This window comes from Alligator mississippiensis, chromosome 9, assembly GCF_030867095.1.
Source record: "Alligator mississippiensis isolate rAllMis1 chromosome 9, rAllMis1, whole genome shotgun sequence".
Lineage (NCBI taxonomy): Eukaryota > Metazoa > Chordata > Crocodylia > Alligatoridae > Alligator > Alligator mississippiensis.
The window spans coordinates 36,050,098-36,068,447 of NC_081832.1; the positions used below are offsets into that span (position 1 = coordinate 36,050,098).

General features: G+C 43.9%; 1 protein-coding gene across 10 annotated transcripts in view; it reads right to left on the reverse strand.

Annotated features, from left to right (window-relative positions):
• RALGAPB (Ral GTPase activating protein non-catalytic subunit beta) overlaps positions 1 to 18,350 on the reverse strand; it is a 233,060-nt gene that overhangs the window by 52,488 nt on the left and 162,222 nt on the right. For all 10 annotated transcript variants that reach the window (XM_059733294.1, XM_059733297.1, XM_059733290.1 and 7 more), the window contains 3 exons: positions 8,929 to 9,094; positions 6,127 to 6,249; positions 3,889 to 4,025 (listed from right to left, as the gene is read on the reverse strand). In XM_059733294.1, coding sequence (XP_059589277.1) covers positions 3,889 to 4,025; positions 6,127 to 6,249; positions 8,929 to 9,094 — 426 coding nt within the window. The remainder of the gene's footprint in view (positions 1 to 3,888; positions 4,026 to 6,126; positions 6,250 to 8,928; positions 9,095 to 18,350) is intronic.

An 18,350-nucleotide genomic window follows, 5' to 3' on the forward strand; every position in this document is an offset into this window, starting at 1 on the left:
TCAGAGATAAGGGCCAATGGCTCTGTAATCACTTCAACCAACCACCTCAGTATCACGGCTGGCCCCGCAGACTTGTACACATCCAGCTTTTCTAAATAGTCCCTAACCTGTTCTTTCACCCCTGTTGCCTGCTTGCCTCCTCCCCAAACTGTGCAGCCAGGTGTAGTAGTCTGGGATCTGACTGCCTGTGAAGACTGAGGTGAAAAATGCATTGAGCAGTTCAGCTTTTTCCACATCACTTGCCACTGGGTTACTCAATGGGGGAGGCAAGGGACCCACAATTTCCCTGACCTTCCTCTTGTTGCTGACATACTTGTAGAAACTTCTTGTTACCCTTCATGTCCCTTGCTAGCTGCAACTCCAATTACACTTTGGCCTTCTTGATTTTATCCCTGCATGCACAGGCAACACAGTTATACTCCTCCCTAGTTGTTTGTCCAAATTTCCACTTCTTGTAAGCTTCCTTTTTGTGTTTTAGCTCACTGAAGAGTTCCCTGCTAAGCCAAGCTGATCTTCTGCCATACTTGCTACTCTTCCTGTGTATGGGATGGTTCATTTCTCCAGCCTCAGTATAGCCAGCTCTCCTGGATGGCACCTGGAAGTCATTCCCAACATCTCCAATAACTTACTGGGTTGCCTGTGCACTGCTGTATTGCCCTCCCAGCAGATGTCAGGGTGGTTGAAGTCCCCCATGAGAACCAGGGCCTGTGATCAGGAAACTTCTGTTAGCTGTCTGAAGAAAGCCTCATCTACCTCAACCTTCTGGTCTGGTGGCCTATAGCAGACACCCACCATGACAATCATTCCTGCTGCTCTCCCCTCTGACCCTAACCAAAAGACTTTCAACAGGCCTATGCCCAGGTTTCATACTGGAGCTATAAGCAACCACATAGCTCTTTTACATAAAGAGAAACTTATCCTCTTTTCTGAACAGTTTATACCCATCCATGACAGTGATCTAGTCATGTGAGCTATGCCACCAAGTCTCTGTTATTCCAATCACAAGATAGTTCCATGACTGTGCAAGGACTTCTAATTCCTTCTGCTTGTTTTCCAGGCTATGTGCATTTGTGTACAGACACCTGAGAGAATGGCAATGTTAGTTTTCTCAAGAAGAATGAGAAGGCCTCCCTTGTTGCACCCTTCTACTTGGACTTCCTCCAGGTCACCTGCTTACTTCAGGGCTTCAGTCTTCATTCCCCACCAAACCTAGTTTAAAGCCCTCCTCCCTAGATTAGAAAGCCTGTCTGCGAAGATGCTCTTCCCTCTCTTCGTCAGGTGGATCCCATCTCTTCCTAGCAATCCTTTTTCTTAGAACAACATCCTTCTTGTCCAACATTTTTGTGATTCTTCCTAGTTTTGTGTCATCTGTGAATATGGTTCTAGCATACAGGATAGATCTCTTTGGAACTCTACTTGAAACCTTCTGCCATACTGACTTAGATCCATTTTTAATTACCCTTTGCTTGTAGCTAAGAATAATATAATCTTCTAACTGTATATTTTAATCTTACCAACTACTGATACCAGAACCATCACCCTCTAATGCAGTTGCACAAGCCTGCCTCATTTTGTTGTGCCATTCATTTGAAAGTGTTGCCTACAGAAGTAAGGATGCAACTATGGAAAAAATCTCTTTTCTCATGCTGATTAGGATGAATCACATAACTTTATACACTCTGCTTTTATCCTGTTACTTTTAAAAAGTAGCATTAGAGAAGTGTTGAAAACCAGTGTGGCAGGCAGGATATGCAACTTTGAGATAATATTGCTCAGAAGCATTTGCTACTGAAAAATACAACAATGGAGCAGCAAGCTTATTAAACCATATTTTGGACCGCAGAACAGAGGAGAAATATTGCCAGAGTTAGACTGTCCTTGATTGTGGTCTTTCAAAAATTTCTTCCCAATTAAAATTATGACTAATTAAAAAAAGTCCCTGCTATATGGTCTGTGCAGGTGGACCACTGTATCCATATGAAGCTCTACTGACCTCAATTTATCTTTATTTATAATCTCAGATTACAGGATCTAGGCTTTATAAAGCCAACTTTAACAATCCGCATTCTCCTTAAAAGGGTCCACTGCAGTTCAAAGTTGACATATGTAGTGTATGACCAGAAGAGAATAGCTTTCTATTCTATTTTGGGAGTTTCCAAGTACAACCTGTTTGCGATTTCTGGAATTTGAGGAAAGCGAGAGAAAGAGGTGCATGTATCATGCGCATATGAAAGAACATTTTTTAAAAACTTTTTTGCTCTTTTGGTCACATTCTCAGTCAAAAGCAGCTTGATCAATTTTCAATTGTCTAACGCTAACATTTTCATTTTAATAGTATAATGTTCTCTTATAGTTTCTATCTAAATTCTATCTTAGCCAAGATTTTTTCCCCTCTCATTTAATGGATGCTTCAATGCCTCAAAACTTGTCACCTCGGGGATTCTCATAAAGTAAGCACACTGAGTCTGGGAGAATAGGTACAGGGAACCAATAAGTTAGATATCTAAGGCCCTGGAAGGCGTTACATTTATGTCATGTGTTAAATATCACTATTGAATGCAGCAAGTGGCACTTTCAATGCCATAAAATTATAAACAAGCCACAAACATGTTACACACACATGCCACACGTTCAGCTTAAGGTGCCATACAAACCAGCCACAAACACATATATGTGAAATATCTTTGTGTCTCGTTTGTATGGCTCCTTAAAATGAACATGCAGCATATGTCATAGTCCATTACTGTCCAGAAATAACTAGCATCTCTTATTAGAAGGGATGTGCTCCTCCCCATATTGCCCTGGCCTAGTGAAGTGACCAAATTCTAGAGGACAAGCCCAAACTGCATCTTCTTCTAGACTTCAAGACTTCAATAGCTCTCACTATGAAGCAGCATTCCCGCATGTTCCCCCAGAGGACAAATGTCAGTTTCCTAAGGGTGATGGGATGCACTAGACAGAATGCTATGTCATTTTAAGCATTGAAATGGAGGTATTCCAGTCACAACTGCAACTGCCTCTTAGGCTCAATTTGCAATTCTATACCTCATGCAATGTGGGATGACATGCAAGCACTGACACCTACTAAGCAGTAGGTTCCATGTTTGCCAGACTGATATGTGGCTCCAGATGCATGCATACTAGGTGAACATAAGTCACAAATTTCTACCTGTCAAAAATTTGCTTGGCAACTGCAATTAATTAAGTCATATATTTATAGGCTAATGCAAAATATACCTTAAAATTGACTGGAGCTTTTTATATGAAACTTTAAGACAGCATATCAGGAAGTTTAGATTTTAGGCTTGTGCTTCATATAGGAATGTGTCATTAAAAATCCTCTATCTGTGATGACTTCAGCATGTGGTTCTGTGCTCTCTTTCTCAATTTGTCACCATATTGAGCACCTCCCTGCTTGTGATTTTAGCTGTTATATCTTGACACCAAACGCTGAACTCCACATGTAGGTGGTGAAAAATATGTGATGTTAAAAACAATAGGTGTAAAAGTGTTGCAATTTTAATAAGTCTGTTCTTCATGAATTTTTAAAACATGGATTAGAGTCCCATTCATTTTATGGCAGACTGATTTTATTGGAGACATTTCAAGTGTATAGAACGCACAGTTAAATAGACCATTTAATCTAAGTGCATTAATAGTATAAATCTGCAATCCCTTACAGTAAAGTATGACCATCAACAAAAGCAGAACCTACTCTCAATGATCAATAAACCTATGGATGTGAGGTTCCACTACTGAGAAACTGGATCAGAAATATCATTGCTATAAAATACCTACAATAATTTCTCTGTACTATCTGTAAAAACAGTGTATGCAAAAAAGTCCTTTGCAGCAAATGAGAGGAGAAAATCATACATGTTGCCTTACCCGCTGTGAGGAACTGAGATGGTCTGCATGATTGGGAAAAAGTTCAAGTGTCAAAGATGGCTGCTTTAGTATCCCAGGCATTAGATCCATGTTAGAATCATTCTCTTGGTCAGAGACACTGCTTTCCAAAGAATCAGCTATAAGTGAAATGAAGACAAATGAGGAGTCTTTTTGCCCTGCCTAAAAAGGCCAAGCTATCATTGCACATATGATTTTCAAGTTAAATATACTCATGCTTACTCAAAGCACACAGCTAAAAGTGGGTCTCGGGGGAAAGCATTACAAATGCAACAAAGTGCATAGAAAAGTGATAAGCAAGATTTTTAAAAGCTCATTTTAAAAAACATTTGCCTTTTAGATAGTTCAAGCTTTCCTATCAACCCCAACAGATTCCACAGATGAACCAAAAGAAACAAGGATCACTAAGTAATAGGTTACCAGAGGCCCCTGACAGGCATTAAAATAATGGCATCTGGGATCTGAGAAATGTTATGCTCCACTCCAGAAGTTGTATATACTGCCATTCCAGACATGCATGGCAGGACAGGTGATATTTGGGATGGGACATAAAATTCCCCATGCCCTAACTGCACCATTATGGAGCTGCAGATGGAGGGGGGGTGGGGTGGGGGGGTAGCTTTGTCCCAGGCTCAGGGTTGCCCCATACATGATCATGAAGCTTGGGTGACTGAGCACCAGCCCCAGACAGTCTCAGGTCTGATTCCAGTAAAATGGTTTTGTCAACAGCAGATACTCAGTCAGCATTCACTTGGTGAAACTTAACTAGAAACAGTAGTGTTTTTGTTGCCTTTTGCTCCTTTAGTATGACTAGAGATCCCTTCCAGCTATTGCAGATCCAATCAACCATAATTGTAATATATATGGGAATTATGTCACTGAAAGAAACACTATTTATTTAGATTTAAATCAAACATAAGAAGCGTTTATATAGATATTTTATATAAATCCAAAAACAAGCTTTTCAGTAAGCCCTAAAAGTCAAGAAATTTGACTATCTAGGATGCAAGTGAAAAGCTTCATAAACTAGGGTCCCCCCACAGAGAATGTCCTGCCAGTGAGATTGGATGCCCTAGAAACCAAGAATAATTAAATCTGTTAGGTAGAGGGGTCAAATTTTAATGATGTCCTGTTTGATTTCATGTTTCTTATGCAGTTTGATATTTCACTTTTCAAATATATCATTTCCTTATTTCTGAACTCACTTATAAGGAGTAATCTCGACTGAGATTTCACTGGATACTAGGAGCAGCAGGCAAACAGCTGGATAGAGGGGGCAGAAATTGTTGGCATGGCATGTGAAAAGATTCAAAAGAAGCATTAAATGAAGCAGCAATTAAAATTTGGAATGGCAGAGAGAATACAAATGCTCTAGTGGGGTGGAAATAATGGACTGGATGAAAGATCTGATGGAGGCAGGAGAGAGATGCACTGTATAGACTAACTAAATCTAAATCTGAGCTCACATCATCAGCATCAGACTAACTTTAGACTAACATAGCTAACTACCTTTCTCAGGTAGTTGTGGAAGAAAAGCTGCTGAAGCCTGGCCCAAAAAGAGTTGAGAAGAAGTTTTCAAGGATGGAAAGGGAAGAGAAGGGGACATATCCAGCAGTGCATAATCCTTCGATCCAAAAAGCAACTCTGCTGCACTTTAGTGCAAAACACTTGATAAACAATAATTATTTTATCATATTATTATTATTAAACATATATTTTTCTATGCATGTCTGAGACACAAGAGTCAAGGAGGAAAAACAATCTATTGTTAATGGAGCTGTTTTGAACTCACTAGCTCAGCAGAGGGCCATACTTGTGAATTACAGTCACAGTACTCAGGGTGATTCTTGTGTACTCGGAGAAAAGCTTAGCAAACAGTATCACTACTGTGCAAATTTGGGCACCCATTATGGTTTAGACTTTATCACACTAAGGAGAACAGAATAAATTCCATTTATTTTTTAAATAAATGCAAGCCACCCGTTTTGTAACAAGTAGTTTGCAGATGATGACATGATAGTCTGATGACATGATAATCTTTTTCCCATTACATTTTTTAATCAAGAGTCTGTATTTGGGAATCCACTACTGAAGGAGGCCTCTGGGTGTTACTGTAAAATGTTTCAAGTGATCTGTTAACCAATTCTGCATTTAAGTAGTGATTTATAAATATGAAATATGGTTTGAAAAATGCACAGTTTACACGCAGAGTGATCTTACTTAAGGGCTCCATTGGTGATGGGACAACAACAGCTATTTCTGTCAGGGCATCAGCATAATATAACACCTTCTTCTGCCCATTGAAGATACTTGCCCCAACATCTTCTGAAGAAATAACTTCATCTGAGAATAAAGTATACAAAAGTTAAGTCATATGAAATACCACCTTCCTTAAAGAAAAATGGGGAGGAAAGAGATTACCTCCTGAAATTGCTCCCACAGAACCCCCACTCCTCTAGACAAAAAATGCCTAGAGACCTCAGCTGTATGTTTCTGCATACAGCAATCTGAAGAACTGAGTGCCAGGTTTAAAGAGGTGCATGCCCCTCTCTCTGTCCTCATTTAATCTATTTGTCAAACGACTCTTGGAACTACTGGCCAAACCCAACTATTTTTAAAATATTCTAATTTTTCCTCAGATGATTTGATAGCTCAGTAAATTTGCCTGCCAGGAAAGCTTGCTTGCCTATTCCTTTTTGCAGATAAGATGATTATCTCCCTTCAGCTGTTTGTGATGTAATTCCTTAAAGATCTCTTGCACATGTACATTCCAGGTGAGAGCCAATATTTTTGTGGGATTAACACCTACTTCTTAAAACCATGGACTCAACTCTAAACATCTAAGTTTACTCTATCCTCCATACCTAGAAATGACTGACCAGTCCACCAGCACATAGAAACGCTGTTTCTAAGGATTCTCCTTCAAAGTTTTTCATAATTAAAAAGTGGTGCTCCACCTTCCACCAAAAGAAGGCTTAAAGTTTGTTGTCATGAAATTGAAGGCAGGACAAGGTAACACCTTTTAGACTAACTTATTCAGAGAGACATGAGCTTTCATAGGCTACAGCCTACTTCATTAGATGCTATGAATTCATATATTTGTAAATTTTTTTCACTGAAACTCAAGGGCTGCTTTATTGTATTCCTAATTTTTTTAAAGCAAGCTGGACATAGAGGGAGTCCTTACAGTCAGACTTGTCTGAAAGAGACTGAATTTGAAGAATAAAAATATACTGGCAAAGAAATTTCTCAAAATTTGTTGCAAGTGGCATGGGCGACTGGTGCCACCTTAGTCAGGGGGGCATGTGCCCTCCCACCCCACCCCCTGCGGCTGATCCTGCCAACCGGGGGGGGGGGAGGGGGAAGGGGGGAGAGGGGGGAGTTCCCCCACAGGCGATCCTGCAGAGCAAGCGTGCGGCCGCAGCCACTCCCAGAAGCACCTGCAGCAATTGGCTGGGACTTGCATGGCACCGGCACTCCTGCCTGCACCCCCTACCCAATGCTTAAGTGGTGAGTGCGGCCGGCCAGTGGATGCACATACACCCCCTACGCATCGCCACTGACAAGTGGGAAAGTCTTCAATAAGTCTCCTACTTAATTTTCTGTTCTTGCTTGCTAAGAATAAAATTAATCATCCTTGGACATCTTGTAACCACCTTTCACATAGTTCTAAGACTGCAATGTCTCTTCTATATCAAGAATGAAAACTCTCTGTTCTCCTAACTTTCCCCGCTCATTTCCCAAACTTTATTTATTTATTTACATCTTTTGTTGCTTTCTTCAGAATAGTTTCTATTTAGAGAGATATAGTGCCAAGATTCCAAATAAGGCCTAGGCAGAACACAACAGAATACTTAACTTTCTTATGTACTGCTACTATCATTACAGCCCAAAATAAACACTGGCCTATTTGTAACTACATTTTTGCTGAGGTCATTGGTTCATCATCCTCTCAGCTCTTAATCTGGGTGTCAAACACACAGTCCACAGGCCAGATCAAGACTGCATAATGCATGTATGTAGCCCACATGGCATCCAGATTCTCAGTTTTACATTGCAAAACTTTCTAATATTCACAGTTGTGAAAAAAATCTTCCAAGAGTGAACCAAGTATAAGTCAATACACTAAAGTCTACCCCAAATCTGCAAAGAGTTTAATAGAAGAACTCTGTAGGATATGGACTACTATCCCAGTCCATATATACCTTCCTAGAACATTTAAGCCCTCTAACACTTCAGTGCCAACCTTACCTATTTCATAGTTGATCATTTTAGATTAAGAGTGGGAAAAGGATGTGAATAAAGCTGTCAGGGAGGTGGGAATTGAAAATTGGTATAGGAATGAAAAATAAAGGTGACTTCATAAGGGGAAAAAGACAGAGGAAGAAGATGGAGACTAGAGAGAAGGGTTTTAATCACAACAGCCTTTAATGAAATAGGTTTTTTTCAGTAAATAGTATCAAATGTGATGATGAACAACCAAAAGAAATATGTACTTTTATATAAAGGCTGTCCCATTGCTCTCTAGCAAACTCCTAGTAACAGTGCGGTCAGAATCCACTGGGAATTGAAGGGAATATGAAGTTCAGAAATCATTTACTGGCCAACAGACCATACATCTTGTCTAGGTATCTCTCATTCTATCCAAATGTGTGTTAAGTATTACATCCAATTCTACTCTCCAGATTGGTAATGAAAATATGCAACATGCATGTCCTGAGACGACCCAACTCAACATTTTCTCCCAGAAGAACAGAAAAAGATTATGTATTTGAGGCTTTCCCATTTCTGACTTACTTTAAACAATTAGCATAATTAAAAAGAAAAAGAAGCCTTGGGTATAATAAAATTTATTTTAAAAGTCAGTAGCAAATGTAAACAGCTTTGTTGGGCTGGAGGGATGGGGTGGGGAAAAGATTTACAGCGCCTAAAGGAATCAATACATCCTGAAGCAAACAATTAAATTGATTCTGCATTCTATAAACAGTCAGAGCATTACAATAATTAAGTATATGCTGTTACCTTGTTCAGGTTCTTCTTCATTGCTGCAACTGTTAATAGACCAACTAGTCGAAATATGTCCAGTCCAACCAGGGTGCTTTCCCACATCAACTGACCAACCAAGAGACAACAAGAACTCTAGGAAGTGTGGTTGAACATTTCTGGAAGACTCTACATTCTTTAGAATCTGAAACATATTCCAATGCCATGGTATGAATAGAAGTTTAGAGAAAATATCACTTACAATTTATTTTACCACAAATTCAGTGCCGATCAAAATGGTAGAACAGCAGCAGTGGAGCTCTAAGTCTTTCTATTATATCCAAAGTAGTTACCATGGAACTAGCCAAATAGCTACCTAGCCTGCATTACTCACTTGTCGTTAGCATCTGCTAACTTTAAAGAATGCTAGGTTGTTGTTAAAGTTATCAAGTACTGGGAGGAGTGGCACTTCAGGGTGAATACCTTCTAAGGTGCACAGTTCTAAGCTGCCGCCTGAGGGTTGACAAGCAGGGACATAGCTAGGAATGCTAGGAGCTAACAAGTCTGGTCTGGACCTTTCCTGCTTATAGGCTCTCTAGTAGCAACACCCCCCACTTCTCTACCCTCCCCCTCTCCACCCCTCCACATAGCACAGCATGCCCCTCCAGCACCCTCCCTCTTCACCTATCTCCAGACTTGCCTTGGCCTGCAGCAGAACAGCACAGCCAGGGCATGAGAGCAGCAGCAGGAGAGGTGCTATCCCTGACTGCTCAGGGCTGCATGGAGCCCAGGAACAAGCAGGCAGCCCCCTGTTGCTGATAAGCAGCAGCCAGAGGCACACCATGTAAATGCATACACATCCACGCTACCACTCATGTGTTGTGCTGTGTGCATGTGGGCATACTGTGTCTTGTGTTGCACTGCATGTGCTGTGCATTGTGTGTGTTGTTGTGTAGTGTGCTGTACATTCACTGTGTTGTGCTGTGCATTGTGCGCGCACACTGTATTGTGCTACATGTGCTCATGTTGCATGGTGTGTAGGGTGAGGTAGGGTGAAAGTTGTGTGGTGTTGTGTGGTGCTGGGTGTGTATCCCCCACCCCAAATGCTCATCAGCTTCCCCCTCCCTGCCCTGCCTCCCTTTGCAGCCCAGCAGGCTCCATCCCCACTTATCAGAGTCCAGGAAGACAGTTAGTCCACCTGAAAGCAGTGCCTCCTGGGATACTGGAGGACTGTGAATTGGTCATTTGATCTCCCCCAAATGATGAGAAATTAGGCAAAGTTGAGCTGGTTAGCCTAGCTCAAAGAAAATCCTTACTTCATGTGGTACCACGTTAAGATGCCTAGAGGGCATTTAACACTTGACGAGCATGACTATGATCCTTCAAGTTTTAAAGAAGTCTTTAAGAGCACAGGCTACAGTGCTCAACCAACAGTTACAGCTGTGAAAAGGTTAACATAAGAGTCCGCCCCTTCAGTTTGCTAAATGGACAGAAACAGCAGCCATCATGGCATGACATGCAGAGCCACCAGAAGTTCCTTTTCCAGTGAAGAAAACAGCTTTGTCACTTTAAAAATGTACGCCAATTTTGAGGGGCTGATTTTGGAAAGCAATGTGCATGCTGTATATGAGAAAATATGGTAAATTTAAAGTGCTTTAACTGTATATCTCTAAATAATCCCAAATCTAAAATAGCTTTCGTAAATTTCCTAAAAAGGAGGAAAGGATTAATTGTATTCCCTCTTTCAGCCCCAAAAGTTGCAAGTTTCCTGTTTAACAAATGCCAGAAACCTATTCTTGTGCTTTCCTGCACCCCAAAAGTTTTGTTGTCCCTACACATTTGTTAAAACCTACAGCTTCTCCTCTTTGTCTAAGTGTCTAAAATGCGAATGTGTACTGGATAATAAATCTTCAAGGTCACTGGGACAGACCAGTAAAAGAGAATTAAGGTTTAAAATAAACAGCATCAGAAATATGATACTGCATAGGAGAACTGGGGGGAGGCAGCGAAGGTGCAGGGGCTATTGGGGTCAGACAATCCATTTTGAGGTCCCAACTTCATGTGCTTTGCAAGATGCGAGCCCTTGCCTCTAAAATGTTGTTCGTATCTCATCTACATCAAGTGGTTAAGTGACTTTTCATAACATGTTTCAGTCTCAGTCTTGTAAGTAAGACTTGTTGAAATAAACAAAGCCATTTTTATTGCTGGCCAGGCAGCAGTAGCAGTCCCAGCCCCAGCCCAGTTCATGGAGCACACCGTGGCTCCAGCCCTGTCCCTTGCCAGACAGCAGCAGCAGGAGTGGCAGCAGCTCTGGCCCCTCCTGGACAGCACCAGTGGTAGCAGCTCCAGCCCTGGCCCAGAACAGGTGGTGGCTCTGGCTGTGCCTCTGGTCCTGGTCCTAGGTCAGGACTGGAGCCAGAGCCACATCCACAGCTGCAACCTACCCCAGTGCAGTACTCTAAACCAAGATAAGGCTCTTACCCTGCCCCTCATATTGAATGGGAGAGAAAACCTCATCTTGGATTTAAGTAAATACAGTATTTACATGATATTATAAAAATAACTACTTACAGTAAAATTGCACATACTGAGGAGTACCTATAAACAGCCCTTAACTGCTTCTCTCAAGCATACTAGTGCCTGCAACTGACCCTTAACATCTCCACCAACCTGCTCCAGGACAATTAACTCTCCCCAGCAAAGATCCTCACTGTCAGACAGAAGCTGGAGAATGCTGAATACTTTGCACACCTCAGCAGCCAACTCTCAAAGGCCAACTATGAGATCCAATATAGGATCCAATGTGCCAACTCTGCCTTCAGAAGGCTGTAACATTGTATGTTCAATGATCATAACATAAGGACTCAAACAAAGCTCCTATTATAAGGCTATGCTAATCCTAACTCTTCTCTATGGATGTGAAGCTTGGGTGACCTACAGTGACGACCTGACAAGCCTGGAATGCCTTTACCAGCACTGCCAGAAGATCCTTAGCCCTATGTGGGAGGTTCATTGTACAAATGCCAGTGTCATCACTGATGATAACACCACCAGCATAAAAGTGATGGTTATTCAATATCAGCTGTGATGGAGAGGGCATTGTGTGTGCACACCTGATATACATTTACCAAAACAACTGCTATACTCCTGATGCAGCCAAGGACAAAGAACATGAAGGGGGTAGAAAAACACTTCAAGGACACCCTCAAGGCAAACATTAAGTAGTATGGCATTTGACATGACAAATTGGAAAAAAGTAGCCCAGGACAGGGCCACACGGTGATGCCTTGCAAGAGAAGGTGCATCTTACTTTGAGGAAAATTGTTTTGCCCCAGAGGCAGAAAACTGACAGAAATGAAAGGAAATGAAACAAGACCAAAAAGTGTGCAGTTCAACCCTCCCTTTAACCATCACATATGGTATAAGCCAGAGAGTCTGTAGCTCTAAGATTGCACTTCTTAGACATCAATGGACTCATCTACAGCCCTTTAGTTGACCGTGGGAGTGATCATCCTCATCCATGAGGGATCACCAACAACAGTAAAGTTGTTCTTGCTACTGTCCTTTGCTACAGTTTGGGGCCTAACCTTGCATGATAGAGTAAGTCTTCTTGGAAACAGAGCATGCAGGAAGTATGGAGGCAGTCTGATGCACCAGGAAGTTCCTGCTGCCACATTCTTGGACACACTGTTTCAAGGAGGACTTACTCCATCACACAGTTGGCCAAAGCTCTGGAAAAATGTTTTCTAACATTCAACCTTCCAAAACCAGCTCTGTTCTTCTACCAGTGGTAATTTATCTTCGCATTAATCATGCCTTAGATATTAGATACAAACTGTTCTTTTTAGGTGGCCATCCCCGATACAGCCAGCAGGTTGACCAACTCCCTTGCCATACTGCTCTGTGCCCTCTCTATACAAGCCACTCTGGTCACCTTTTTGCCCTCTAATGCTCTGCAGTCATGATGCCCAGTTCCCCCCCTCTCTGCCACTCCCTTGGGTCTTGGTCATCCCAGGAGTACCCTCTCTCTTTCACTTGCTTGCTATTTGGTCTACTTACGATCTACAGCAAGGCTGCCCAACTGGCAGCCCACAAGAAATTAAGTTGAAGCCCACAGAACTTGTCAGTGCAGCTGCCAGAGTTGCTGTGCCAGTGCAACTCAAACCCAGAGGGTAAACGCCACTGCTACTCACCTCCTCCAACCCTTTGCCCACCACTGAATTTGGGGTCTTCTGTCACCACTGACGACTCAAATTAGCAGCAGGGGAAAAAGGGAGAAAGAGGGGGTACAGCAGTGGCATTTATCCTCTGGGTTCTGGAACCATGCCAACACCCCAGCTTCAGCAGCTGCCCCATACTGCCACCAGAGGAGGGTTGTCTGGACTGTGAGAAGGCCTGCAGTCCAGATCTACTTCACAGGGCCAACTAAGTTTCACAGCTCTGATCTACACAATGCTTGCATGACTTTAAATATTGAATGCCTGCCCACTGCTGGAATTCAACAACTGAAACAACCACAGAAGCCTGACTAGGGAGAGGTGAATGTGTATCAGAAGTCAAAACCACCAGAAAACAGATTTTGCATTCCAGGCAGGTAAGAAACCATCAGTACAACACCATGAATTAAAACTGACTCCAGTCCAAATCAACTAATCCACACTGAATAAGGATTAAAATGAATGCACGCTAAGGCAGTCAGAATTAAGCAAGTTAAACTGTATTAATTAACATCTATCTACTTTGTTACCTTTAGGACAATTTAGGAACTCAGGTAACCAGATAAGCATTGCAAATATCAATCCCCTCAAGGGAAACTCAATTGGGTTTTTTCCAACACAACAGAGCCTATCAGGCACAAAACTTTACCAAGTCAACTGTACCAAGACCTCACCTGACTGAGTTGTTAGGTCAACTGCAGAGGGCTTTAGATAACTGCAACAATGTAGCAGGATTTAAACAGGCTTATTATCACCTCCCAATTACTTCCAACTGCACGAAATTGGGTCTGTTAAGGAGCTAACAATGACCATCTATTAACCCTTAATTAGAATTGAAATTAGCTTCGAACTGTGTGATGCGAATCCGTTAACATGGTTCAGAAAATGCTGGGTGTGAAGAAATCCCCCGCTCTCTGCCACTCTCTTGGGTCATCCCAGGAGTACCCCTCTCTCTTTCACTTGCTTGCTATTTGGTTCAACCAGGTCAACCAGGTGACCTAGCCAGATAACTTCCTGTGGATGCGGGGGAACAAGAGGACCACTTCCTCTGGTGGGCATTTTCAAAAGCCACAAGCAACGTGCCTCCAGGCTCCCACCTGGATGAATTCCTCCAAGTAAAAACTTGGAAATTAGCTAGGAGTTAGGATTTATGTCTAGACAGACACATACTACATCCAAGACTGTGTAAGGCTCTGATTGATTATGTTTGCTCAAAGTGCATTCTGACTTCCTTGTTCTACTCCCCCCCCAGTCAATAAAGGTATTGGGTTACAGCACGCCTGGCTGTTTCACTGTAGGGGTGAGAGGCAAGCCCGTTGCTCCTGGCCTGGCTGCAGAGCTTGCCTGTGTATGTTCCCTTAGTCATACCTGAGGTTATCTGGGGGTGTTTTGGGCTGAAAGAGGCACCCAGAAATATTACTAATGGGCAAGGCACCCTCCACGGCTTGCAGTGTCTGTGCACCCTAGGCCGCACAGTGCCCTAACAGAGACCAGTACCCAGGTGGTGGCAGCATTACCCCAGGCTTGCAGGTGTTCTCCTGAAGCGGGACAGCCAGCAGTAGGCACCCCGTGGGCGACTCCTGAAGCGAGGCTTTTGGGCCTGGCACAGTGAAGCGGGTGGTTCTGCATAGTAGGGCCCCCAACACGAGTGGGAAGGGAAGATCTCCCCTTCCAAAATATCAGTGGTAGAGTACGTGCTAGGCTTTCGCCAAAAGCTGGTGGACAAGATGAAGGTGGTACAAGATTCCCTGGCCCAGGCGAAACAGTGTCTGGTATGACAAGGCAGCTTGCTCGCATACCTTTGAGCTAGGGGAGAAGGTTATGGCTTTCCTGCCGTTAAAGTTGGAAAAGCTTCACGCAGTTTGGAAAGGTCCTCATATCATTCAGGATAAGCTGGATGATGTGACTTATGCTGTTGCCATGAATAAGCTGGGTAAAAAGCCTAAAGTGGTACATATACACATGCTCAAACCTTACTATGACAGGAATGATGTCATACTTTGGATTTCCTCTGCAGAGGACTCACCTGAGGAACAGGAGGAGTTGGTTCTGTGCGCAGACTGGGAGGGAGAGGCAAGGGTAGAGGAGCTTCGCCTGCCTGATCATCTTCCCCCTCAGGACAAAGAAGCTGCGTACAGCTGTCTGGGACTTTGAAACAGTGTTCTCCAACAAACCTGGCAGTACACACTATAGACAAGGGCAACCATTGCCGTATCCGTTCAATGCCCTACCCAGCCATGAGCTCACTGACATGCTAGAGCTAGGGGTAATATGGCCTTTGACAAGTCCCTGGGCCAGCCCTGTGATACTTGTCCAAAAGCAGAATCGGTCTATCAGGTTCTGTGTTGGCCCAGAAAACTGAATGCGATTACCACCCCCAATGCTTACCCTAAGTCCAGGATGGACTCCCTGCTCGATACACTGGGCCAACCCAAATTCATCTCTACTTTCAATCTGTCCAAAGGATTCTGACAGATGGCACTGGATCCAGATGCTACAGTCAAGTCTGCCTTTACTACACCTTTGGGACTGTATGAGTTCACAATCCTCCCTTTTGGTATGCACACTCTCCTGCCTCCTTTAAAAGACTGATTAATAACTTGCTATGAGGATTCGAGAAGTCTGCTGTGGCCTACATTGATGACATCACCATCTTCAGCCAGGGTACTACTGAAGGTTTATCTCCCCCTTTGCAACAGCTGCTCCCCTGCATGAACTAACTAGAAAAGCAAACACTAATCCAGTAAGCTGGAAGCAGGAATGTCAACAGACATTTGATACCTTGAAGGCTGCCCTGATCCAACAGCTGATTTTAAGGGCGCCAGGCTATGATAAGCCCTTCTGTGTGGCCACATATACCTCAGACACTGGACTTGGAGCTGTGCTCCTGCAGGAGCACAAAGGGACATGACCCCTTAAGCAAGAACTTTATTCCATGCAAACAGAACCTGTCTTTGATTCAGGAGGAGTGTTTGGCAATCGTCTGAGCACTGTACAAGCTGAGGTCCTATTTGTGGGGACAGCAGTTCACTGTCCTAACAGACCATGCCCCACTTCAATAGCGGCAGACCATGCAGAATACCAATGTCAAGCTTCAAAGGTAGGCATGGCAGCTACAGGAGTGTAGGGGGTGCTACTACACAGAGCCATGCACCTAACTCTGCCAGGCCCAAAAACCTCGCTTCGGGAGTCCCCCACAGGGTGCCTACCACTGGCTAGCCCACTTCCATGAGAACACCAGCAAGCCTGGGGTAACACAGCCATCACTGGTCTCTGTTAGGGCTCTGTGCAGCCTTAGGGGTGCCTTGCCCACTGATGATAATTACAGGTGTGCTTCTTTCAGCCTGAAGCATCCCCAGATAACCTCAGGTATGACTGAGGGAACATACACAGGCAAGCTCTGCGGCTGGGCCAGGAGCAAAAGACTTGCCTCTCACCCCTACATTGAAACAGCCAGGCATGCTGTAACCCAATACCTTTATTGATCAGGGGAGGGGGGGAGGGGTTTGGGGGAGTAGAACAAGGAAGTCAGAATACACTTTGAGCAAACAATCAATCAGCCTTACAGTGTCTCGGACATAGCAGCCCTTTTAAAATGCATCTGCCTAGACATAAATCCTAACTCCTAGCTAATTTCCAACTTTTTACTTGGAGGAATTCATCCAGGTGGGAGCCTGGAGGCACTTTGCTTATGGCTTTTGAAAATGCCTGCAGGAGGAAGAGGGTGCTTCCCCCTCCCCTCAGGAATTTATCTAGCTAGGTCACCTGGACAACCAGCCCAAACCAAATAGCAAGCAAGTGAAAGAGAGAGGGGTAACTCCTTGGATGACCCAAGGGAGTGTCAGAGAAAGGGGGATTTCTTCACACTGAGCACATCTGCAAATGGCCAAGCATACCTTGGCAGTAAATAAGGACTGCTTTCTCTGAACCATCTACAGTATTTTCACTGCAGATTTCTGGAGTGGTCCACCAGCTGATGTAGAACAAGATGGGGAAAAATGGAGGGGAGGGGGAAGTGAGATCATTTATTTCCTTTATCATTCTTTCAGTTGGGTTACTCCAGGCATGTGAAGCCAGGGATAACTCACTGGGGGTTGACAACCTGTAAGACGCATGTAGCCAGTAATTTTCTAATGGAAACATGCAGCTGTTGCATAGAAGCATCAACAGGTCCCTCAGGCCCTGGGGGGAGGCGCACCCAGGCCTAGGGTCAGTGAGGATCTAGTCAGGGAACTTCTGGAGGGACTGGACGTATTTAAATCAGCTGGTCCTGACGATCTCCACCCCAGAGTGCTGAGGGAATTAGCAGAGGTCATTGCGGGACCCCTGGCACGGCTTTACAAGCACTCGTGGTGCTCTGGTGTGGTGCCAGAGGACTGAAAAAGGGCCAATGTAATTCCCATTTTCAAAAAAAGGGAGGAGGACGACCCAGGGAACTATAGACCTGTTAGTCTTACCTCGATCCTGGGAAAGCTTTTTAAGAGAATTATCCTGGTGCATGTCCACGAGGGGCCAGCAGGGGAGGTTATGCTTAGAGGCAAACAACACGGGTTCATTAGAGGCAGGTCCTGTCAGACCAACCTGGTGGCCTTCTATGACCAGGTCACAAAATCCTTAGACACAGGGGTAGCAGTGGACGTAGTCTTTCTGGACTTCAGGAAGGCCTCCGACACCAGCTCTCACCCCATTCTCATTAAAAAACTAGGGGACTGTGGTGTCGACACCTACACAGTCAAATGGGTTGCAAACTGGCTGGAGGGCCGCACCCAGAGAGTGGTGATAGATGGGTCATTTTTGACCTGGAGGGATGTGGGCAGTGGGGTCCCCCAGGGCTCAGTCCTCGGACCCGTGCTGTTCAACATCTTCATCAGTCACTTGAACAAGGGGGTAAAAAGCATCCTATTCAAATTTGCCAGTGACACTAAGATGTGGGGGGATATGGGCATGCTGGAAGGGAGGAATAGGCTGCAATTGGACCCAGACAGGTTACAGGGGTGGGCAGATGAGAACAGGATGGGTTTCAACACTGAAAAGTGCAAGGTGATGAACCTGGGGAGGAAGAACCAGCAGCATACCTACGGGCTGGGGAACTCCCTTCTTGTCAGCGCAGAGGCAGAAAAGGATCTTGGAATCATTACTGATGCCAAAATGAACATGGGCCAACAGTGTAGGGATGTGGTCAGGAAGGCCAACTGTACCTTGTCATGCATCCACAGATGCATCTCAAGCAGGTCCAAGGAGGTG